The sequence below is a fragment of the Kogia breviceps genome, chromosome 9 (genome assembly GCF_026419965.1).
Source record: "Kogia breviceps isolate mKogBre1 chromosome 9, mKogBre1 haplotype 1, whole genome shotgun sequence".
Taxonomy (NCBI): Eukaryota; Metazoa; Chordata; class Mammalia; order Artiodactyla; family Physeteridae; genus Kogia; species Kogia breviceps.
In genome coordinates, this window is record NC_081318.1 from 1,948,119 (window position 1) to 1,973,549 (window position 25,431).

The 25,431-nt window shown below is 44.7% G+C and overlaps 1 protein-coding gene across 1 annotated transcript in view; it reads right to left on the reverse strand.

Annotated features, from left to right (window-relative positions):
* Positions 1–812: 812 nt before the first annotated feature.
* Positions 813–25,431, reverse strand: part of RNF32 (ring finger protein 32) — a 37,061-nt gene continuing 12,442 nt past the window's right edge. The window contains exons 5-9 of the mRNA XM_059073707.2: positions 23,245–23,277; positions 22,575–22,699; positions 22,313–22,421; positions 1,759–1,926; positions 813–1,072 (exon numbers count right to left, since the gene is read on the reverse strand). Of these exons, the coding sequence (XP_058929690.1) occupies positions 842–1,072; positions 1,759–1,926; positions 22,313–22,421; positions 22,575–22,699; positions 23,245–23,277 (666 nt within the window). The 3' untranslated portion in view covers positions 813–841. The remainder of the gene's footprint in view (positions 1,073–1,758; positions 1,927–22,312; positions 22,422–22,574; positions 22,700–23,244; positions 23,278–25,431) is intronic.

Below are 25,431 nucleotides of genomic sequence, written 5' to 3' on the forward strand. Positions count from 1 at the left end.
CAAGCCACGGGCCACGGGCCAGGGTCCACTTAGAGAAGCCCTCAGCCCTCACCTGCTGCCGAAGGGCTGGGGTTCAAAAGAACAGGCCGCTTTGTCCGTCCCTGAGGTTTGGGTCTTATCCGTTCCAGCAGCTGGGGCACCTCACCATCACAGCTGCGCTTCATTCTTGTAAGTGACCAGGCCAGGCTCCCGGGAAGATTTCGTGAATTTCTTCACGTATGAACTAAAGCAGTATATGTGGCTCGAAGTCATTACTATGTGATTTACTAGTTTCTGATGTTGAAACCACTGAATATTTTATCTTCATATCTTGGGTTTATATATTCAAAGTGCTGAAGTACAACAGTAATTTATCCTCTAGAAATAAAGCAGTTACTACAAAACAAGAATTAGGAGGGGCAGAGGACCTTTAGGTTACTAGCTTGTGGTCGACACGAGCTGTAGGTAAGTATCCAGCCGCGCGGGGGCCAGGCCTGGCAAGACAGAGTATTGTAGCCCTACTGGCAGCCCCCTTGCGGGCCAATCAGAACTGCTGTGGAAATGGGCCAGTGAGCCAGGCTACTGTGTCAGAAGGGAGTCCCTTTACTGTTACGAGCAATTCCAGCTGGCCCACTAGACGCAGAGCAAATCAGCAAATTACAGAACCTCCGAGACAGACGTTTTTAGTCCATTCCTCACTTACTTCAGCTGATTAAACTCATGAATCTTAAGTTTTCTTTTTGTAAAGGCTAAAATTGGATGGGTTGTCAGCTATTAAAATATCGTTAGCTTTCCTAAGTACAACTACCAAAATTAAGGTAAACCTTTCCCCCCGAATTATATAATTTTTATTCCTGTGAACTCAACATTCAAGAATTTTCTTTTGATAGCAAGAGCGGCAGAGAGGACACACGTGGACGGGAGAACTGTCCCCCAACGAGAACTCCTCCAGAGCAAGGAGGCACGTGTGGTGAAACACGTGTGAGCAGGACAGGAGGACCGTGGGCCGTGACGAGGGGGCCGGGTGAGCCTGGCTGCCGGCGGCGAGCGGGCTGAGGCAGGTGGTGCGCTCGGGGCTCCTCCGGAGCGGGGCCTGCAACACAGGACGACACGGGAGTTTGTCGCGCAGGTTGTTAGTTTCATCGTGATAGGCAGTGCCGGAAATTTAAGTGAGAACTGAATACCGACAGACGTGGATCTTCTAAAAATGAAGACGTTTCATTCTGTGTTAAAATGACGTTAATTATATACGTACTCTGCTACTCTTGTGAAAATGGATGGTAACCCACCTGGGATAACCCATTTTGAAACACAAATAGTTTATAAAATGATGAACATTAATAATATAGATTTTCTTTTAATTAAGCATTGAAGAGTAGTCGTTTTCAAAATTCTTTATACTATGTAGCTGCTAAACTTCTTTATACATTTTCCTCTCTCTGTGATTTTCTAAGCAAGTGTTTCCTCTGTGGGATTTGGAGTGTCGTTCTCTCACGGCTCCTACAGATGCAAGAGGAGGGCAGGCTGGGGCCTGCGGGGAAACTCTGGGGGATGGGGCGAGAGCGTGTGGGGAGGCCTTTTCCCTCGGTGCTTTCACAAAGTGCCATCATCAAAGCAGAATTTCACACTCAAGGGCCTTGGCGCTCACCCCAGAGTGGGTGGTGAAGGCCCTGGGGCCCCACGTGCTGCGGGCACAGGCCGGGCCCCCTCTTTCCTGGGGGGTCCCCCTGCAAGCAGCACCGCAGAGCCGCTGGCCGCCCTGTCCCGGCCACAGCCTACCTGTGTCTGGATCTTCCCCCAGTCCTCTTCCGTGAGCGCGTGGCCGCGTTTGTCCTCCAGCTGCTGCAGCACGCTGCGGTTGAGGGCCAGGCAGTGGTCGATCTCTGAGAAGAGCTCGTCTATGTCCGTGTGGTAAGAGCACAGCAGGCGGTGGCTGATTTCTGTGAACTGGGGACACGGCGGGGGCACACTTACTCACAGGCCGTGAGAAGTTCTGGAGGTAGGTTGAAGGGAAGCACCTTCTTGAGTCCTGACCACCCTTCCTGCTCATTTCCCTAAGGCCCTGCCTCTGAATAGTACTTCTTGGGGAGATAGACACACGGCGATTTCCTTAATCACTCCAAGTCCAGAGAACTGGTGCAGAGATTTTACCAGAACGGGGCACCTGGTTGTAAGCCTTGCTTGTTAGCAGGGAATACATTGATGAGAAGTTGAGAGGAGAAAGGATTGGAATTTTGCACAAGTGGTCACATGGTCATCCCGGTCTGGCACCAGTTACTCTGGTCTTCACAGGGATGGTCACTGCCCAGTGCCGCTTTCCCGGGGCCACCACCAGGCCATCGCTAATGAGAGCTGCTTCGCTTCCCCTCTCTCCACAGCATCTTCCCCTGTGGTAGCAGGTTGTGAATGAGCATTTTAGTGTGAACGTTTTAAAAAATGTTTTAAAAAAAACATTTAGAAAGTAATCTTTCCAAGAGAAAGATTATCTCCTTCTTTCAAACCGGTTACTCATTCTGCTTTTCTCACCGAGCTCTCAAATCATAATTTTGAACCCCACCCCTTGCCTAAGGACCTTAAAGAATAAGCCGAGTTAATCAGTTTATGGACAGTTGTATGTCCCCCTGCTACAGAACACATCTTTAGGACTTACCTTAAAATCCTGTTTTCACTGCTAGCGTAAATATGGAGACGGCGTGTTACATTTTATCTCAAACTTTTGTTCTGCTTTAGAAGTATTAGCCTTAAATACAGTCTCTAATGTTCTGCCAAGCTCAGTCCTTTTATAAAGGTCTATATTTCGACACAAAAAGATTTAGAAAAGCACAGTGATCTCAGGACAAATGAGTTAGTTGTTGGCTGTGGCATGCTGTCGCCTCCTGATGGCAGCAAACCAGAATTGCCAGGATGAATGCATGCATTTGCAGTACAAGTTCCCTCACCTGTGATTCGCAAAATGCAACATGCCTAGATCACGTGGGAGGTATGTGGACTCATGCGTGACTTCCCCCAGATGGACCAAAGTGTGTGCATTTTTGGCCTGTTAAGTGGTAACAGTTGCTCACTGCAAAGTAGTGAAACTGTGATATCCTCCAGCATCCCTCCTCTGGACTCAGTTTGGCCTTTGGAAATATTTACTGTGAGTCTCTCTGATCTCTGTGAATTGTAATCTCCCAAATTAGGAATCTTTAAGTCTTCTGTGTATACCCTTCCATCAAGATGCCATCCACTCCTTTTTAAAAAAGACAAGGTCGTATAGTTATTGGTTTATTAGAAATTTAACGTCTTAAACTTTTTAGGGTTTTTGTCAGTGTTTTGGTTACCGTTGCGCAGGTTTTAGATGGCTTGCCCATTTTCCCATAAGTCCTGCATGATTTTTCAGGAACAAACACGTTAGCAGGGATGCCTAGATAGGTGAGTGATATTGTGACTCCAAAGGGCTTCAAGATTCCAGAAGTCGGTCTCCTTAGATGGGCTGGGAAGGAACAAGAGTTTCATGGATTTCAGTTACGTTGTAAAGACCTGCATTATCACTGTGGGTTCAAATCCAGACTGTCAGTTACTAGCTGAGTGACCTTGGGCAAGTTCGTTCACTGTTGAGAGAATCTTATGAGAAAAGACTAGGCAAGTTCATTTGTACACCCCCCCTTTTTTTAGATTCCACATACAAGTGCTATCGTATGATATTTGTCTTTCTCTGCCTGACTTACTTCACTCAGTATGAATTTACCTACAAAACAGAAATAGAGTCACAGATTTAGAAAACGAACTTATGGTTACCAGGGGGTGAGGGGAGAGGGATAAATTGGAAGACTGGGATTGACATATACACACTACTATATATAAAATAGGTAACTAATACAGACCCACTATAGAGCACAGGGAACTGTACTCAATATTCTGTAATGACCCGTATGGGAAAAGAACCTAAAAAAGAGTGGATACATGTATATGTATAACTGATTCACTTTGCTGTACACCTGAAACTAACACAACATCGTAAATCAACTCGACTCCATTAAAAATTTAAAGAAAAGAAAAAGGCCTGTGAACAGCAGGGGCACGGGAGTAAATGGGGTTTATTAAAGAGATTTGGGGACAAGGCTGTATTGGGTCTTATTTTTTTTCTCTCCCTGATCTTCTCAAAGTACTGTATGATATACCTGGAAAAACCCCTTTTAGTATAATCGTTTTTAGAACCTTCTAAAATGTAAGACTTCACCAGCTAGTCTAGATCGACACCATCCACAAGAAATGTCATGTGAGCCATGTCTAATCTTAAAATTTGTAGGAGCCACATTAAGAAAAGTGTCTAAATAGGTGGAATTAAATTTAATATTTTATGTAATCCAACGTATCCAAAATATTTATCACTTCAGAATGTATCGGTTGAATAAGCTATTGAGATCTTTATATTCTTTCCTTCCTGAAAGGCTTTGAAATCCGAGCATGTTGTGCACGCGCCTCACATCTCCACTTGGACTGGACGGCCACAGGTGGCTTGTGGCTCCCTGCACTGGACAGCGTGGCCTGGCGGCTCAGAAAGACAGACGCTAGAAAGGGGTGACCGTCACGCCTGGGCACGGAGAGGTAGCCGACCCAGGGCCACTCTGACAGCTCCTTTGTTAAGCGTTTGAAGACGGATGTAAGTGGTAGGGGTGGTCTGTTGTTCAAAGGGTGTGACAGTGGTGGCTGTCACCTGCTGGCTGTCTTGCTCGTCCTTCCCCAGCACAGAGCGGTCTGCAGAAGTTGGCTTCCCATCCAGAGACCACATTCCCCATTCCCCCTGTGCTAGGTGGGGCCACGTGACACAGCGTTTCCAATGGGAATGGGGTCTCTGAGGCCCAGGGGATGGTAGGGCAAAAGGATGGGGGGGACAGTATCTGTGTCCCACAGGGTGGCACTCTGCGACTCAGGTCACTGAAGCTTCTATTTTCAGTCGTTGAAATTAGGGGTTTATTTGTTTCAGCAATTAGCAGTGTCCTGGTTGAGAGATTGTGGCTGTTTCATGGAACTGGGCAGGATGAAAGGAACTCAGCCCATCAAACCCCGCAGTCATTTAGGTGTGTGACGCGTGGAACGTGTTCTCCATGGACGTGGGGGACTTTTCCCGTTTCAAGTATCCTGCTCTGTTGGACCTCCCATGCGCGTGGTTTGTCTGTTCATTTGTTTTTATGGGGGTAACCTGGCGGGATGCCATGTCGGCGTAAGTCACCTCCGTCAGAAGGTGCCTTCACGGACCTGGTGTTCCCTTCCCGTTCCCATGTGTCCCGCAAGAAGACTTGAGCCTGCGCGGGAAGCGGGCAGCGGCTGTGACGAGTGAGCCTGCCCAGCCTTGGTCCCTGGGTGTTAACAAGGATGTGTGCTGGGTTTCCGGGAAAGGCCGTGCTGTAACACGGCAGGCGGCCCACGGGGTTTGAATCCAGGCACCTGTGTTTTGGGGTTTTGCATGCAGTTGTTTTTCAGCCGTACTTGGAGGTCTGGAGGAAGATGCTTTTCCATCTATGAATCCAATTCTGTTTCTTGCTGATTCTAATTACACTTGCCTGGCAGCTGGATCCTAGCTTATGGGCTCCAGCTGGCAGTGTTTCATTTTCTCTGTTTTCAGCCTTTCAAATACCTGATAATCTCCAAATAAATTATTGAAAGTAGAAGAGTTCCCTATACTTTATAAAAGGAAGAATTACTTGGAAATGCATACAACTGCCTTCCAATTCATGTTTTATAACTCAAGTTTTCTGTAAATTGGGTTTTCTTGAAGTGTGAGATGTTTCCCATATAGACCTGCAAGGTAAGGTCTTTTCTTCCTCCAAAATTATGCTTCAGAATAAAAAGGATCACATCCTATTCCAGACCTTACAGAGTATCTCAGATTATTAGGTATGTTCTCAAATTAGTTCTGAACAGAAGTGCTACTTGGAGCAGACAGGTTGGCGTGAAAGGACCGCAGTGCTGCTTCTCAGGTGAGGCCCTGGACCCGCAGCGTCTGTGTCGCTCGCCTGGTAACTTGTTAGCAGTGCCAACTCCCGGGCCGGCCCAGCCCTCCTGGGTCACAGCCTGCAGGTAGGCAGCAGCCGTCTGTGGTTTAACAACCCCACGGGGGCTGATGCTCACTCATGCGTGAGAGCTGCCAGCATAGAAGTTTCCCGATGAATCTTTGAGTCTAAGTTATTTAACACAGCTTTAGTCATCATTCCCGGAGACGTAACCACCCAACTCCAAGTGTGAGGTGTCCCCGTGAGCTTTCAAAGGTCACTTAAGAGAACAACGGAGAAGATGTGGAGGCCACGAGTATTTATATACCCCTCTCTGTGTGTGTATGTGAATGTCACGTGTGTGGTGAGGTATCTCTGCGGTGCTCTTCCTACACGTTGGGTGAGTTCTCACGGCTTGAGTCGGCGCTGGTGTGCGTGCTGCTGGGTCTCGCGTGGCCCCAGTGGGGACGGCCCCCGCCGCCGCCCCCATTCCTTCTCACTGTCAGCTCGGGCGCGGGGAGTGCAGAGCTCTCCCCGGGTCCCCGCGTTCCCGCCTCTGCTTGTCTGTGGGTCGCTCTGTACGCCAGCTCCGGGGGGACACCGCAGAAACGCTGGGTCTTATGTGCCCGGCCGGCCACGCTGGCCCCTGACCCTGTCTGCTCCCTGCCCCTTCGTCTCTTCGGGGTTTTCTCCAGGACATGGCTGGTTGAAACGGACACTCTTTTCAACCGAGTGTTTCCTGCCTCTTTCCCTCCAGGAGGGTGGGGCGCAGCCGGAGGAGGCCGGGGCTCCGGGGGGATGCTCGGGTCTGCGGAGGCCGCTTGAGAACAGCCGCTCCCCGCCCGGAACCACGTTCTGAATGGCGAGGTGCAGGGGCAGTGCCGGGCGCAGGTGCGCCCGCTTGTACTTTCCTGCCCGCCAGCCCGCCCGGCACACCTGCCATCACGTTCCCACCCGTTAACGACCGTGCTTTCCTCCTCGGCTTAAACGGAAAGCATGTCGTCAATGAGAAAAATAACAACCCCTTTATATGCGGTGCTGGCTGAAGACTTAGGATGCAGCTAGTTCAACCTAAGCTAAGTCATTGTGCCTTTATCCTGCCGTTTAGCCGTGGCCGGGTGAGGGGTGGAAAGCGCACACGGGTCCCAGAGGAGCCTGGGCCGGGCCGGGCCGGGCCGGGCGGCCGGGGCACATCTTGTTCCTTTAACGACAGGGCGCCTGACCCAGCAGGGAGGCGGGGTGGGCCGCGAGAGGGTGCGGAAGGGGGGGTCTGACGGCGAGGTGCAGGGGCAGGAGGGGCGGGCGGGCGTGGGCCAGGCGCCCGCAGCTGCTCCCTCGCCCTCACCGCCTGCGGGGGACACTGCCGTCGCCACCTCGCCCCCCATCCCTGCTGCCGGCCTCTCGTCCCCGGGCCCCGCCCCCGCCCTTCCTCCGGAAAGGCACTGCTTTCCCGTGGGGATCCTGCGGTCCGGCCAGACTCGCTCGGCCCGCGAGTGGCCGTCACGCTGCTCCGTCCCTGCGGCCTCTGCACGGCCGTGTGTCCCCCGCGCCTGGGCTGGACGCGCGCTCTCTCCCGACGCCCAGAGAGCACCTTTGGCCCCTTCGCTCGACACCTGCCGCCGGCTGGGTGCCCATGCCTCTTTGCTGTGTGTATTTCTTATCTCCTCGTTCCTTGGATTCATCTGGGCGAGGCCCTCGGCGTTCAATAAAAAATGTCGACTTTAAGTTTGCAACAGATTAGAAATGGAGACGCATACATGCCCTCAGCGCATATTCTAAAGGACTGCAGTACAAGTTCCTTTGTGAGGACTGAAAAAAAGGCCAGTGTCTGCTTGGAATGATGCTGAAGGAACGTGCCGTGTCAGGATTCAGTGAAGCATCAACGTTTGGCTTCTAATTGTAACAGTGACATTAGCTTGTTAATAAACACACCGAAAATCCTTCAGTATATATTTATGGCAAATTTCTAAAAGTGAAGCGATGTGACTGTCTTTATTCTTGTTCTTCAAGTATTGGAAAGTTAGCAAGGGTAATATTTTTAAAACTTAAATCAGTATATATTTACGGACTTCCTGTCGTGGCCAGGTCAGAGCAGTGTCCTAAGTGTAGCTGTTATGAAATATTTCTTAAATGTCAAATTCCTGTGTGATTAGCGTCCTTCTCCTCCTCTTTACTGCCTCACTGTCGCACGGGTCAGAGGCCTTCAGTGATTGAAGAGGCAGAAGCACCACACACGCAAAGACGACTGAGTTCTAGTGTTCAGACTAGTGGTTAATATTAATTCTACGGACAAAATCCATAAAATGTTCAATTAAAAAATGAATATCTTCTTATCTTTCTCTTTTTCAGTCTCACATTTCAGATGTTTGATAAATTAAGTAATTACAAATTCAGGTTATTGATATATAAAGCAATTACTGGTCATTTACAAGTACATCCTGGCTAAACAGTAAAAAAATATATATACTAACAAAAGCGCCCAGGTGAACTCTGTCTGCCCAGGAGGCCCCTCTCAGCATCCATCTTGATGTCAGCAATTGCTTACTAATGTGTTGACTTACTGCCGCCCTCAAAAGCAAAGTGAAAAGCCTGGAATTTACAGCATATCAATGAATCAGTTGATAAGCTTTTACTGGTTTAATATCCTCCCCGTCTTGCTGCTTGGAGCCACTTCAAGTTAGCAACAGAATGTTTGCCATCTCTATGTGATAAAGGAAGTCAAAGGACTAAACAAACTTTAAGACCATTATGCTGTTTGGCGAGATGTAAATGAAAAAAAGTAAGAGAAATCTCCCCGCGGGAGGGTGTGGGAGCAGCAGCCCCTAAAGTCAACCGCAGCATCTGACAAATCCCTAACCTCACTTTTTAAACAATGGCCAGGACTTTTAGCTTGGGTTGAGATAGTATAATGCATTTGAAAAGTTTTAATTGCAGCAATAAAAGGCCATACCTCAATTATATGACATATGCTAGCAGAATTTCTAGATAAGGATCAAAGGCATTCAAGGACCAACCACTGCATTCTGGGCAACACTTGGGCTTTCTGTACACACTGGTGACAGGTATGAGCACAGCAGATCTAGTGACCTCTCCAGGCGGCTTTGATCTGAGTTCACCAGACGACCGAGAGCGCGCCGGGCCTCCTGGACCATCCCCGGGGCCCCAGCGCCCCCCATGGCAAAGGCCTGCTCACTCAAGGTTACTTTCTGACACTTACTTGTGGGTACAAAACGCCACATTTGACCCGCTCGGTTCTTACCACGGGACTGCCATCCATTTAAAAGAACCTACAGTGTAACACAACTTCACTTTGCTCTGCTTCAGTCTTGTTAGGAATGTGCCAGTGATGTTTCAAAGCAAGGCAGATCTGCGAAGAGAAATCCTCAGCATATGGAGGCATGACTATTTGTAGAAAGATGACCTCTGTGTTCTACTAATTAGTTAAGACCCAGTAGATGCAGGAAAACGAAGGTAAGAAAAGACTTCATTAATCCCCTCTGCAACAGAAGAGTGAAAATGCAAGGCCACAGTTCTTTTGCAAGTAAGATAGATTAATTTATAAAAATAGAATGGCCTGAGCTAATCTAATCTAGAGTATTAAAAACATATCCATCTTGGTGAGATCTTGAAACTTTAAAGGAAACAAGCACTTCCTCATTTATTGTGCCTAAAAATATCACATTATTATCCCTCTTTGCCTTTCTTTTCTGTTGATTAGACTTCTTTTCCCTGAAGGTAATTAAACCAGTGGTTCCCAAGTATGACAGAGAAGTTTTCACCCGTCTGCCAGAAAAGAAAAAAAGTGAATTCAGTCGAGTGAAATTTCTTAAAGCTAAGTGGTTCGGTGTAAAGGCATATCCTTTAGTGTATGGTCAAGTATTTCCAACTTTCCTGGTGTTGAAAAATAGTGCTCCTTTTATGAGATGATTCTGATGGTGTATGATGCTTGGTTTTAACTCTTACTTGGCAAAATAGAAAGGTTTTGAAAGTTGGCAGTGACCTTGTTGGAGCCCCGAGTCTCTCTTTGACCATCGGTAGACTCCAAAGGTCTGGAGGCCACTGGAGTACAGAACTGCAGCAGGCTGCTGGGGGAGAAGGCAGACGCTGCCGCGATGTCTCGGTCTCGCTGACTAATGAGGCGGTGGATCTGACATTTGTCTGTCTGCCGTGGACAGCAGGATGTATCACATGATCTATTTCTTCTAGTAATTTGCAATTTCAATTGTTTAGACTAAACATAAGACGAGTTTGCATTAATTGAACTGTCACCAGTGGTGAGCACGGAGACACAGCTTAGACATGTGGCTGGTGGTTGCATGTCACCCCAGATTCAAGAACTGTTGTTCCACAGATAATGAAGAATTTTACCATATCTGATACTGTAGTCACTGCACATTCTGCTTTGTAAACGCTCCGATTTCTAAAATTCAAACGCTGGATCCCTAATAGTCCACTGAGCTAAAGTTCTGTGCACATTTAGGTTGTGAGGAGGGTGACGGGGTGAAGACACGGGTGTCCAAATGCAGAGCTGAAAGGCAGGCCTGTGCAGGAAACCTGGCCCTCCTGGAATGTCCCTGTCACAGAGCTAGTGTCCCGCCCAAAGGAGCCTTGATAAACTCTCTGTTCACTTTGGCTTTGGAATTTATCTTGCACTGCATCTATTACTAGGAAACCTACAGACCCCAATTCTTCTGAAGCTGGGCTTCAGGATACATGTTTAGTTCTGAAAAACTGTAAAGAGGAATATAATGAGAATCCAGGACCAAAAGTTATATTTTTATTTTAAATATCTTAATCTGTGATTTCTAGATTTTAAAGCTTCATTATACCAACAAGCTTAAGTTAAAGTATTTTTACAGGTATTTAAAGGAAAGTGATCAGTTCAAACTTACTTTTTTACTGAAACACACGTTTGTTCCTTGATGAACTGAGTAAAATTCAGTTTCTATCATTAGAAAAATGCTATTTAATTCTTTTTGTAAAATGGGGTATACTATTAAACTAAGGTAAAAGTCTTTCTAAAGGCACCTCTGGATGATGATTTCTTTCTTTACTAACTCAGGGTGCGTGGTTGTTTCATACGTCTAACATTCTTTGTCCTCAAGCTGTTCTGGTATTGCACTGTGAGATACTTATTGTACTCTTTTAAAAACCACAAGAAAATAGCCAAAACCCCTAAGTAATATATGTGTCTTAATGCATGTATAAGCCAGTGCTCCACTGTTACTAAAAATCCAAGTGAAGGCGTCACTTTGCCTCGCCGACCGTCAGTGTGTCCAGTGCTTTTCTGCACGGCGGCCTGGAGAGGTGGGGCCACTGACCCCTAGCTCCACCTGCAGCGTCAGGAGGGCTTTCGAAGCTCCTACCTCACACCCGGGTCATCAGGCCGTTCCGCCTGCCAGAGCACGGGCAGAGCTCAGTGCCCAGTACGACATCTGTGTTGTATTCTGCTAATTCTATTTATTCACTTAAAAAAAGTATTTACATAATTAATCCATGTGGAACTTTTTGGAGGATAAGGTAGGAAGTAATGTCTATTTTTCTCCTTCACATGAATGCATAAATGAATTGATTTTCTCAATCTTTTTCTTCACTGATCTCATGTGTGTCCTTTACTGTAGACTCAGAATCCCTGTGCACTGAGGTGGGTGACTTTCTACTGGTTCATCACCTGTTCATCTAACATTTCACAAGAATCTTAGTTACCAAAATTTTATATATATTTTGATATTTAACAAGGATGTTCTAGCCCATTACAACCTTATTGGGATATAACTGATGTACAACATGGTGTAAGTTTAAGGTGTACAGTGTGATGATTTGATGCATTTATATGTTGGGGAACAATGACCACCGGAAGGTTAGTTGACACCCCCATCGTCTCACACAGTTACCATTTCTTTTTTGTGGTGAGAATGTTTCAGATCTCTTGGCAAGTTTCAAGGCTATAATACCATACTGTTAACTGTAGTGACCATGCTGTGCGTTAGGACATCTCCTAACTGGAAGCTTGCTCTCTGACCGGCATCTCCCCATTTCCCCCGCCCCTCTCCCCAAGCCCCCGGCCACCACCACCTGCTCTGTTTCTGTGAGTTTGACTTTTTTCGATTCTACACATAAGTGGAATCATACCATATTTGTCTTTCTCTGTCTGATTTATTTCATTTAGCATAATGTCCTCAAGGTTCATTCATGTTGTTGCAAATGGTAGGATTTCTTTCTTTCTCTTGGCTGAATTCCACGGTAGATGTACCACATCTTCTTATCCATTTATCTGTTGACTGACACTTAGGTCGTTTCCGTGTCTTGGCTGCTGTGCCTAATGCTGCCATGAACGTGGAAGTGCAGAAATCTCTGTGAGATCTTGATTTCATCTCCTTTGGAAGGACAGATGCCCAGGAGTGGAATTGCTGGATCATATGGTAGTCCTACTTTTAATTTTTTGAGGAACCTCCATACTGTTCTCCATAGTGGCTTCACCAATTTACATTCCCACCAACAGTGCAGGAGGGGTCCCTTTTCTCCACATCACCAACACTTGGTATTTGTTGTCTTTTTGATGACAGTCATTCTAAGAGGTGTGAGGTGATATCTCATTGTGGTGTTGATTTGCATTTCCCTGATGATTAGCGATACTGAAGACCTTTTTCATGTACCTGTTGGCCATTTGTTATGTCTTGAGAAAAATGCCTATTCACCTCCTCTGCCCAGTTTTTTAATCAGACATTTGGGTTTTTTTTGCTATTGAGTTGTATGTGTTCTTTATATATTTTGGATAAAAACCCCTTATGAGATATATGATTTGCAAATATTTTCTCCCATTCTGTAAGTTGTCTTTTTTCATTCTGTAAACGGTTTCCAGGGATGTGCAGAAGCTATTAAATTTGATGTAGTCCCTTTATTTATTTTTGCTTTTGTTGCTTGTGTTTTTGGTGTTGTATCCAAAAAATCATTGCCAAGACCATTGTCAAGATTTCCCTCTGTGCTTTCTTTTTCTAATTTTTATTTTATTTTATTTATTTATTTTTCTTTTTTTGGCTGCATCGGGTCTTAGTTGTAGCATGCAGGCTCTTAGTTGTGGTGCGTGAGACTCTCTCTAGTTGTGGCATGAGGGCTCCAGAGCACATGGGCTCTGTAGTTTGCGGCACACGGGCTCTCTTGTTGAGGTGTGCGAGCTCAGTAGTTGTGGCACGCGGGCTGGCTTATTTGCCCCACGGTGTGGGATCTTAGTTCCCTGACCAGGAATCGAACCCACGTCCCCTGCATTGGAAGGCGAAGTCTTAACCACTGGACTGGCAGGGAATTTCCTGCCCCTGTGGTTTCTTCTAGGAGTTTTGTGGTTTCAGACTTTAGGTTTAAGTCTTTAATGCATTTTGAGTTAATTTTTGTTATATCCTCTTGATGAATTAATCACTTTATCATTATATAATAACCTTCTCTGTCTGTTACAGCTTTAAAGTCCATTTTGTCTAACAGAAGCATAGCTACCCCTGCTCTCTTTTGGGTTCCATGTGAGTAGAAGATCTTTTTCTGTTCCTGCACTTTGAGCCTGTTTGTGCCCTTAATGGTGGGGTGAGTCTCTTGCCGGCAGCATATGAGTTTTGTTTTTTATCTATCCAGTCATTCTGTGCCTTTTGATTGGAGAAATTAATTCATTTGCATTAAGAGTAATTACTGATAGGTAAGGACTTACTAATGCCACCTCATTGTCTTCTGGCTGTTTTGTAGTTCCCTTGTTCCTTTCTTCCTCACTTGCTGCGTTCCACTGTGAATTGATGACTTTCCAGAGTGGTACGCACTCATCCTTTCTCTTTAGCTTAGTGTATCTACTGTAGGGTTTTGCTCTGTGGTTACCGTGAGGCTTACATAAAGCATCGTATAGGTGTAAGTGTATTTCACACTGATAACTTGGATTGCATACAAAAACTTTACCCTTTTGTGTTTTTTTTTTTTTTCTTTTTTTTTTTTTTTTTTTTTTTTTTTTTTTTTTTTTTTTGGTATGCGGGCCTCTCACTGTTGTGGCCTCTCCCGTTGCGGAGGGCAGGCTCCGGACGCGCAGGCTCTGTGGCCACGGCTCACGGGCCCAGCCGCTCCGCGGCACGTGGGATCCTCCCGGACCGGGGCACGAACCCGTGTTTCCTGCATCGGCAGGCGGACTCTCAACCACTGCGCCACCAGGGAAGCCCCCTTTTGTGTTTTTGATGTCACAATTTACATCTTTTTTATAGTGTATATTCATTAACAAAGTATTGTAGCTATAGTTATTTTTAATACTTTTGTCCTTTAACCTTTATAAGAGAGTTGAGTGGTTAATACACCACAATACTACAATATTAGAATATTCTGAATTTGACTATGTACTTTCTTTTACAAGTGTGATGTATATATTCATGTGTTTTCATGTTACTAATTAGCATCCTTTCGTTTAAGCTTGAAAGACTCCTTTCAGCGTTTCTCATGAGGCAGGTCTGGTGAGGGACTCCCTCAGCTTTTGTTTGTCTGGGAAAGTCTTTAATCTCGCCTTCATTGCTGAAGGACATCTTTGCCAGACACAGTATTCTTGGTTGGCAGTGTTTTCCTTTTAGTACTTGGGCATCTTCTGGCCCATGAAGTTTCTGCTGAGAAATCCACTGTTAGCCTATGGGCATTTTCTTGTTAAGTTAGTTACAAGCCTATTTTCTGTTGCTGCTTTTAAGACTCTCTCTTTGTCTTTGATTTTTGAGTTTTATTGTAATGTGTCTTGGAGAAGATCTCTTTATAAATTGAGTTTGTTTGGTAACCTTTGAGCTTCATACACTTGGATATCTAAACCTCTCCCCCATCTGGGAAGTTCTCAGCCATTATTTCTTTATATCCTTTCTGCCTCCTTCTCCCTCTCTTCTCCTGGGACTCTAATAATTTAAAAATTGTTTCTTCTGCTGTATCCCAAAGATCACATATGCTTTCTTCACTCTTTCTTTTTTCTTTGTTCTCCTCTTACTGAATAATTTCAAAGGTTTTGTCTTCTAATTCACAGGCTCGTTCTTCTGGTTGATCCAGTCTAATGTTGATGCTTTCTATTGATTTTTTCATTTCATTCATTGTATACTTCAGCTCCAGAGTTTGCTTGGTTCTTTTTTATTTTTTCTGTCCTTCTGTTAAACTTCTCATTTTGTTCCTGTATTGTTTTCCTGATTTCGTTGAATGGTTTCTCTGTATTTTCTTGTAGCTCATCGAGCTTCCTCAAAACATTTATTTTGAATTCTTTATCACGTAAATCACAGATCTCCATGTCTTTGAGGTCAGTTATTGGAAGATTAGTGTGATCCTTTGATGTTGTCATATTTCCTTGATTTTCATGTTCCTTGAAGTCTTGTGTTGCTGTCTTTGCCTCCGAGGAAGCAGTCACCTCCCCCAGTCGTTACTTACTGACTTCAGGAGAGAAATCCCTTCCACCAGCCCTGCTGGGATAGTGAGGCTTCTCAGACGGTCTGTGGATACGCCTGCTCCACGCTCCTTGCTCCCTCCGTGGCAGAAGTCCAAGCATGTGTGCCTTCTCTCAATCCTGCCACATGTCAGGCTGGGTGCTGACAGCCTCCTTTGCTTTCTCAAGGTGAGGCTGGAGCTCAAGTCGGTGGTGCCTCCCTGCTGCAGACCTGGGCTGGTTTTCTGCACGTGCTCACTAGCTATCTGCCACAGCTGGCTCTCACTATCAGGGGTGCACCCAGGGAGCCAGCCACATGGTGTGGGCGAGGCACGTGGAGTGCTGGGGCCAGGAGAGGGATCTGCAGGAGAGGCATCCCCAATGGCTCCTGAGTGGGCTTCTTGATGGAGTCCTCAACCCTGTCGGTAGGATCCACATCCCTTTAATGTCCTCTGAGAGTCCTATTTACTGCTTCCCCAGTCTTTTCCATCCCCAGTCATGTGGCTCATGATTCAGTACTCTGGATGGGGTGACGGAAAGATGAGCCTCTTTGGCAGTGTCCCACATGGCTGGGGAAGCCAGGCACTTACTCACATGCCCTCATTTTCCCCTGTGGGAGAAATCACTTGGCCCTGAGCTGTGCTTCCTTGTGGGGAGGGTGACATGGGTAAAGTCAGGCTATTCTTCTTTCCCTCTCCAATGTGTCCAAACTTGTATTTTTTTTGTTTGTTTGTTCCAACAGTGTGCTGGAACTTTGCCTTTGGAAACCTGGGCTTCCACAAAGGCTTTCTTGTTGGTAGGTGATTGTCCAAGGCAGTGCTCTCCAGGGGCACCCAGGTTGCAGGCGAGAGGGGCTGGGGCAGCTTGGAGCAGGTTCAAGGGCCACTTCAGGGTCCACAGCCTGGACCAAGGTGTGTGTGCCAGTGACCCGACACTTGGGTGGGTGAGACTCTTTCCGGGTCCCTTGGCTTATGGTGCTGGATCCCACAGCTCCCACTAAGGCAGTTTTGTCCGTGGATGAATGCCAAGCTATGTTGCTGGTTAGGGGGAATACAAGTGAGGGACAACTTATTTGGCCATGTTGCCAACATCATCCTCAGAAAAACTTTTCCTTATCAGTATTTGTATATTTCTTGTAAGTTTATTTTTAGGTATTAACTATTATGAAAGGGGTCTTTTTCCATTGCACTTTATATCTGATTATTGTTGCTATACAGGATGCAATTATTATTGCATATTTATCTTGAATTTGAACATCTAATGGTTAGTTCTAATAATTTTTCAAATGATTTTATAGATTTAAAATCCATGTGTATAGATAATAAATATGGATTATATAATGCACACACATTGTATTTTTGTTTTCTTGTATTAGTTCATTGGCAAGGAATGGCCAAAGTGTGATTGTGGGTAACCTATTCTGCATCTTTAGGGTTTCACTATCTAAAATAATGTGTTTTTAGTTTCTAATATATAGTCTTTATTGTGACAAGGAAATTTCATTTAGTTCTAGTTCACTGTCATTATTAGGAATGGCTGTTAAATTTAATATATTTTCAGTAAAGATTGAGATGCTTTAATATAATTTTTCTCAGTCATTTTCTTAAAATTTATTTATTTTATTTTTGGCTGCATTAGGTCTTCATTGCTGCGCGTAGGCTTTCTCTAGTTGCAGCGAGCGGGGGCTACTCTTCATTGCGGTGCGCAGGCTTCTCATTGTGGTGGCTTCTCTTGTTGTGAAGCATGAGCTCTAGGTGTGCGGGCTTCAGTAGTTGTGGCACGTGGGCTCAGTAGTTGTGGCTCACGGGCTCTAGAGTGCAGGCTCAGTAGTGTGGTGCATGGGCTTAGGTGCTCCAAGGCATGTGGGATCTTCCCGGACCAGGGCTCGGACCCACCAGAGTCCCCTGCATTGGCAGGTGGACTCGTAACCACTGCGCCACCAGGGAAGCCCCTTTCTCAGTCATTTTTATATTTCTTTCTCTGTTTGCTATTTTTATAGGAGGTAATTTCAATTATATTTTCAGATTTAACGGCACAAAGTTGTATAGAATAGTCTTTTATAATTTAGAGATAATTTCCACATATGTGATTATGCCTCCCATTCTGTGTATCTGCATTCTGCTTTATCTAATTTGTTTTAACCCTGGTGAGACTCTACCTCGTAGTTGTTCCTGTTTTTGTTTTTTGGAAGAGCTTTTTTTTCTTTTTTAACAGCTTTATTGGAGTGTAATTGCTTTACAATGTTGTGTTAGTTTCTGCTGTATAACAAAGTGAATCAACTATACGTATACATATATCCCCATATCTCCTCCCTCTTGCCTCTCCCTCCACCCTCCCTATCCCACCTCTCTAGGTGGTCACAAGGCACCGAGCTGACCTCCCTGTGCTATGTGGCTGCTTCCCACTAGCTGTCTATTTTACATTTGGTCGTGTGTATATATGTCCATGCCACGCTCTCACTTCGTCCCACCTTACCCTTCCCCCTCCCCGTGTCCTCAAGTCCATTCTCTACGTCTGCGTCTTTATTCCTGTCCTGCCCATAGGTTCATCAGAACCATTTTTTCTTTTTTTTTAGATTCCATATATATGTGTTAGCACACGGTATTTGTTTTTCTCTTTCTGGCTTACTTCACTCTGTATGACAGACTCTAGGTCCATCCACCTCACTGTTAATGTTTTTTAAACTCTGATGAGCTATTTATCTTATAGTTTCTCTTTTCCAAAATACCAGCTATTGGCTTCATTTACCAGTTTTACTTTTTTCCTGATAAATTACTTATATTATTTTTATAATTTCTACTTCCTACATTTAAAGATTTGAATGGTTGGTTCATTATTCTTTCATCTTTCTTGTGCAATAATAAATGTACTTGACACTACTGTCCTCTAAGTACAGCTTTAGCTACATACCACAGAATAGCAGTGTCATAAACACCAGAATACTGTGTTAGATTCTAGATTCCCAAATACACTTTAAAATTCATTTATTTTATTGTGATTTTCTATTTTATTTTTTTGTTTGTGCATTCCTCATTTATTCTTGAGCATGACTTTGTGTAGAACATTTTTGTTCCATTTGATTCAAATCTCCCATAAGTAGCTACTAGCAGATTTTTTTCAATGTAATTCAAGAATCTGTTGTTTAATGCAGAAATTTATCTCAATTGTTGTTTGTTGTAACTGTTATCCTATCATCTTACATTTTCTACTCATTATCCTTTCTTGTTGCCTTTTCCTGACTTTTTTTTTTTTTTTTTTTTTTTTTTTTTTTTTGGCCATGCCGTGTGGCATTTAGGATTTTATTTCCCTGACCAGGGATTGAACCCATGCCCCCTGCAGTGGAAACGTGGAGCCCTAACCATTGGACTGCAAGGGAAGTCCCTGTAGGAAATCTTTTTATATCACCACATATATATCCACTTTGGTCTTCATAATGGCTGTGAAGAAATCATTGTATGCATGCTTCCTTGGTGGCAGGCTCTTGGGTTGTTTATAGTTCTTCCTCTTTTATAATCATTGCTATAGTTAACATACTCATGAATGTATCTTAGAAAACATTATGAGCATATCTGGGGGGTAAATTTCTAGAGAAGGGATCAAAGGGAACTGTCAGTCAGCAGGATGGTACATTCTTAGTTCTACCAATGGCTTATAAGACTGTCTATTTCCCCCTCCTTCTTATCAGCTCTAGATAATTATCATCAAAATTTTCAATTCTTGCCAATCTAATAGGTGAAATAGGTTCTTATTTTGGCTTTAGTTTAGTTTTCTCTAATTATGAGTAAGGTTGAGCGTCTTTTTATATAGTAATCACGTATCCATAGTCCTTGTAAACTGCTTGTCGCATATTAAGGAAATTTGCTTCTAGTCCTTTGAATTGCAAATATGTTTTCCTGATTTGTCATTGGTCTTTCCATTTTTTCTCCCTATACATACGTTTTGAAGTTTTATGTAGTTACCAATCCGTTCCTTTATGGTTTGTGTGTGTGTGTTTATCGTTTTACAGATCCTACCAGAGAGGTCCTTCTCACTCCCAGATGAGGAATATTTTATAATGCCTTTTTCTAAAATTACTATGTTTAAGTTTTCATGTTTAACTCTTTGTTCTGTATGGTGTTAAGGAGTGAATTCCATTTTTGTTTATACCCTCTCCTCCTCCCCTCCAACCCCCACCCCACCCCTTCTTTCTCATTTCTGACTCAAGCCCAACTCCTTGGGATTTAGAAACTGTACATTCTAGTTCTACATTTCATATAGAGTTTATATTTACATTTTAATTGTTAACATTTCACTGCATTTGTATTCTCTCTTTGGATGTACATGTGTATATGTGAGTGTGTGATCTATTTAAGGGTTAGATGCAGACATCACAATATTTCACCCCGAAATCCTTCAGCATGTGTGACTCCTGAGAACCAGGACACTGTATCTGACAGTGACACTGCAATGAACACACAACTGACACATGCCTACTGTATAATATATGGTCCTCGTTCATATCCCCACATATCCCAATGATAGCACTGGTTTTACGTTTAGTTTTGATCCAGGATCCAATCAAAGACCTCTCATTACATTTAAATGTTATATCTCTCAGACATCTTTGTTCTAGAACATTCCTCTTCTTTTCTTTATAACATTTTACAATTGAAGTCAGCTGAGTTGCGGAATATTCCTCACTTTGGGTTTACCTGGTTACACGTGTCCTCATGACCGGGTTCACGTGGAGCGGCTTCGGTATGAATGCGCAAAGGCGGCGTTCGGCCCCAGTGCTGCCCGTGCACATTAGGGACCCGTGGGTCACGCTGTGCAGCTAGTGGCGGTCACGCGGCTGCGAAGATGTCTGCCAGACCTTTCCAGTGTACAGGCTTCTCAATCTCTTCATGAATTCCCACTGATGTGTGAGATGGTTCCTTGAGATTGTGTGAAAATCCAGTTCCTCGACAGTTGTTCGCCCAATAGCTTATAGTAATTTACTGACATAGTTCTCAAACTATCACTTATGCATCCGTGTAGGCTGGATATACCTATAGAATCCTGGGTAAAATGAAATTCAGTGACGTAGTTCAATCATCTTTCAAATTCCATTAAAGCACATTGGCATTTTAAAGTTGCGTATTAACGCTTCCTAGATCGTGCCTATCGCGCGGCATGTGAGTTCCGTCAAGTTGGAAAAGGTAGGAAAAATCATCACATTGCAAGAGTCATTTGCTAAATGATCAGAAGTGCGACAGAACAGGACCCCATCCCCCGTCCCAGATGTCCCCCGCGCCCCGTCCTGCTGGAAGGGGCGTGAATGACTAGGAGAAAACAGCGTAGAATCCCAGATTCTCGATCACAGCCTCTCACCCCACTGCTTCTGCCCCTGACTTCTACAAAGGCCAGAGCGGCTGCAGGAACTGCCCACCCTGCCAGAGGGGCGCCTCTTAGAGCCGGGACAGGGGACAGCACCGTGGGCATCTCCAGCCGGCCGGCGCCACAGAAGCAAATTTCTCCACCCACTGTTCAACCTCGTCCTCAAGATCCACGGTATTTTAAGGCCCTTTGCTCACATCCTGCCTTTAACGGTCTCCTACTCCTGAGGGCAAATCAAGTATATTTTCTTGATAAGTCTGAGGCACAGACATCACATAAGCCATGATTCTGATTTTCTTTTGCACATACTGATAGCCACCCTGCTTGGAACAGTTACCTAAGCGATCAGGAAGGGTATTAGGAAAAAGTCTATTGTCGCACTGCTTTAGACTCGAGCCTAAATCCTCTTACTCTCAGGACTCCCGTGCAGTCCTGGGACACTGTGAAGAAGCCCCTCACACCTCCCAGCCCGGCACACAGAAGGTGGGTGAAGTTGCAAGACGCCAGAGAAGGAGACGCACAGACAGCAGCCCGGCGGCCTGAGGTCAGGCCGGGGGTCGGACCACAGCACGGGGTTGATGTGTTGATGGCAGCTGCACGGGGCCAAGGTCCTCACGCTTCACACGCCCACGGAAGTCATACAGGGGAAGAAAGGGGATCCTGCCCACAGTGAAGGGAGTTTCCTATCACTCATTGTTCCACATGGGAGTGCAGCCCCCAAAACAGGTACGTTTAGAAAAGATCGAAATAAATGTGTGAGTGATGCTTCCACGAATAACTGTAACAGGGAAGCGTGACTAAGTCTGATCTTAGTGATTTGAGGGTCACATCGTCAGAATACCACACTCTCATACGGTGCTCTCCTACAGAAATGCGGACTAGCACAGGATCTCAGACAGCATAAAGGGGAACTTGAACAAGATGTTAACATGTGTAATAAATACGAATTTTCAGGTGCCTGCTGTGTGCTACGCCTCTCAGTAGGGTTGGAGCAGCTCTGCAGGGAGGGGTTACTGCCGTGATGCCACAGGCGCGGACTGAGGCCACAGCTGCAGCCGTTGGCCGGAAGCCGCCGAGCTGGTGGGGCAGAGGCCGGGGACTGCGGCCTGGGTAACCGCTCCTTCCTCTGGGCCTGGACGTCTCGTATGAGGCCCACAACAGAAAGTCGTCAAACAAGCCGAAAAGTACGGATAAAAATGGTTAAAAGAGAGAGTAGAAACTCAAGTTACTTATTTCTAAAACAATCGCATTTTGGTGACCCCAGGAGGTCCTCAATGGTAGCTCTGTGGGCCTTTTTTTCTTTTTAAGTTCCCTTCCATTTCTCAGGGGATGTTTATTTAAACAACTGTCATAAAATGGCCAAACAGAAGTTGCTTTGAGTTTAACCTTATTCCAATTTTATGAATTTATGATTTGACTAGAAGAGGAAATCTGATAGTGTGGACCACCTGGGTTAGAAAGCCAGTTTAAGGTGTCTGCATCTCAACCATTTGTAAAAAGCCCCAAACTGAAGTAAGGCTCAGGGTTTCATGGCCTCGCTGGCCTCCATGACCCATGGGTCACTGGCAGGGACCCGGCCTGGAGCGTCAAGGGTCACACCCACCTTTGCTTCAAAGAACTTTCTCCTCAACTTGGCGTCCGTGGGCGGCACCGTCCTGCTCAGCTCCTGGTACCACTTCCTGACCACGTGTCCCCTCCAGAAGGCCTGGATCCTGGAGCACAGAACCCCATCAGCCCCGCCGTGCCGGCCCCGGGACGTGGCGAGGCCACAGGGAAGGACCCCCCCCTCCCCCGGCGGCTTCCAAAGGCCTGCGAGCACCCTCTCAGATGGGCTGGCACGTTCCTGCGGCTCGGGGACCCCTCACCTGGTCGCACACTTTATTCTGAAGAGTCGGGCCCCGTCGTGAATCACTCTGGTTTGATACTGGTTCTTTCTACAGAGAGGACAGGTTTTTTTATTTGCGAACTTTTCAAAAACCTGAAGGCATGCCTGAAGAAAAACATTTCACTTAAAATTTTACGAGTAATTACTTATAAACAACATTTTTACTTCTAATGTAATTATAGTGTTCTTTTCTCTCATAATTATGAGAGTCCAGTTCAGATTATGAAGGGAAGAAGTTTCATCAGATGTTAACACCTTCCTCCTGAAACTTGTTCCAAAAATGGTATTTTACAAGAATATACATGCAGATGCATCAAAAACTTCTGGGAACACCTCACGTGAAGGCGGATGGTCCCTGCATTCGGGCGACTGCGCAGTGAACTCAGAGGACGAGAGCTGTCACCCACTCTGGTGTACCTTTTACCAGCATACAAATATCTGTGGCTCTTTTGCCACAGAAAAGTCACCATTTTCAAAACAGGATGAATTGTACTCTAGCCTAAAGTCATATTTCTAAGCGTAAATGGTGATTATGGATAAAATAAATGGTTCCTTTTAGGAGCCTTTAAGTGAGAGAGACGAGGCTCCACCCCTATGAGCTGCAAGGACGCTGTGGGCACTTCAGGAAGGGGCGGAGGCGGGTTACTCACCCTGTGGAACACATGGGAACATGAAAGCAGCACCTGTTCTCGAGAAGACAAAGAGATGTTTGAAGTTTAAATTAGTTTAAAAGAGAAGCAGCACAAATGCATTAATTAAAAGAAAAATTCTGACTATTTAAAAGGTAGGCTGTGTTGTTGTTTCTTTGACAAATTTACAAAGCAGATTAACAACTTTGATATTTACAATATTTAACGTTTAAGTTTAGCATAGCACAGGTATATAATCTCAACAAGAAAAACTAACAACAATCTGAAACATCAAACGAACACATGAAGTTTGCTGTAGAATGAGTGTATATTTAAAACTGAAACAATTACAAAAGAGAAGTATTTCTGGACAGATCCAAAGAGAGAGTGCACGCTGGTGAGGACCCAGGCCGGGGGGCGGGGAGCAGAGAAGGGGAAACAAGTATCTTTTCTTAGGACTTTGTTCAACTCAACTGCACTCTTAAATTTAATTAGCAATATACCCTAGAGACATATGAATCACTTTTTCTTTTTTAAATGCAGGCAAAGTGTGGTCTGCAGAAAATTCCACCTTCCTGTGACCCAAATTCTCCACCAAGTGATGAGATTCTGGGCTGTGACAAAGGAGCTTGGACTGAACGAAGAAAAAGGTAGCTGGCTCTTGTGGAAGGAAAGGCCAGGGAGGGGTGAGACCGGGACAGCCAGCACGAAGTGACTCAGGCGCCCGCGGCCTCTCTCCGAATGTGTGGGACGGAGACAGGCGGCACAGGCATTTCCCCAGCAGTGCCGGCTTCCACCTTCCCAGGGCCACGTGATCCTGGTGAAACTTGCCAGTTTCAAAGTGACCCCCAGCCCCAACCCCATGCCTTCGTTCAGTCTACACTTTTCTTCTTTAATGGGAAGAATGGAAGAAATATCAGAACAGATAGAACTTACAAAGTTCTAAAACCTTTCCTTGAAACTTACTGCGTGCCACCAATACCCTAAATTGGAAAAACTCAGTAATGAGGGTCCTTTTCAATGATCACCCTTGAATCTAACAGCAAACCTTTCGTGTATTCAATTGCTCATTCTCTATAGAATCATCTTCCCGAGTGTTTTATCTATCAACAGACATTTGATGATCTATATTGAATAATATTTTACTCTGTATATTTAAAATATTCTTTTAAATGTCCATAAATATTTGTTATTGGCAAACACTCTCTGAGATAACAAAAAATACACTAAAAATGTCCCAGAAGTTCCGATTAGATTCTCGCTGTCCCAAGCACACTTCCTGAGCTGGCCTACTGTGGATCACGTGAGTTGTTTACGTCCTCATCTGTTGAAGGGGTATAATGCCTACCCCAGAGACACATGAGATTAATGGAAGCCTTCTCAAATCATTAAATGTTGGGAAAATGCCAGCTATTGTTTATAAGTAAGGAAAAAGCTAAACATGAGAATAATAATTAGAAATGCAACATAAACACGTGTCTGTATCTATAACCAAAAATGCTGTGGTGAGAAATTTATAAAAAACAAAATGGAAGAAATGGTGGGCATGTTGCATCCTGACTCCCCCTTAAGATATTCAGCTTCAAACTTTCATTCTTCATACCACAGTCAGGCTAGATATTTATAGCATAATTAAGAAAGGTTGCTGGGGCCAGAAAGATTCCTTGTGGCTTTATTAGCTCTTTTGCTACTAAAATGCTAAATCATCCTAGAGGTATTTCTGTGCTTTAAGGGCTAATATCTTTCTGAAATATCCAACTTTCATATATGTAAGATTAAGTTCTGATAGAGAACTAGAACATAATAAGTATGTTTAAAATAACGTGTGAGTTCAAATTAGTAAAGAACAAAATTTTATGACTGTGAACTAACTCATTAACAGTGAAATTTATTAAAGCAAATTAAGTTTGAGGGTTTACGTGCCAGTATAGTAAGTAAAGCTGGGGTTCCTAGGCTGTGAATTTTAAGCCTGCCTCTAACTGTATTTGCTGTATTTTTTAAAGCAGAGTTCCAAGTGCCTCTGTGTAGGAAGCATAATGCCATGCATGTGAGAAATCACTACACGGTGGCCATTAGCTCAAAAAAAAAAAAAAAAATCTAAGAATAGCAGAGTCCCTAACTTTCAGGAGATTAAAATTTAATTAGGCAGACAAAGTATGTATAGAAAAAACCCCTATGACATAGATTGATTGTATATTATCATCCATC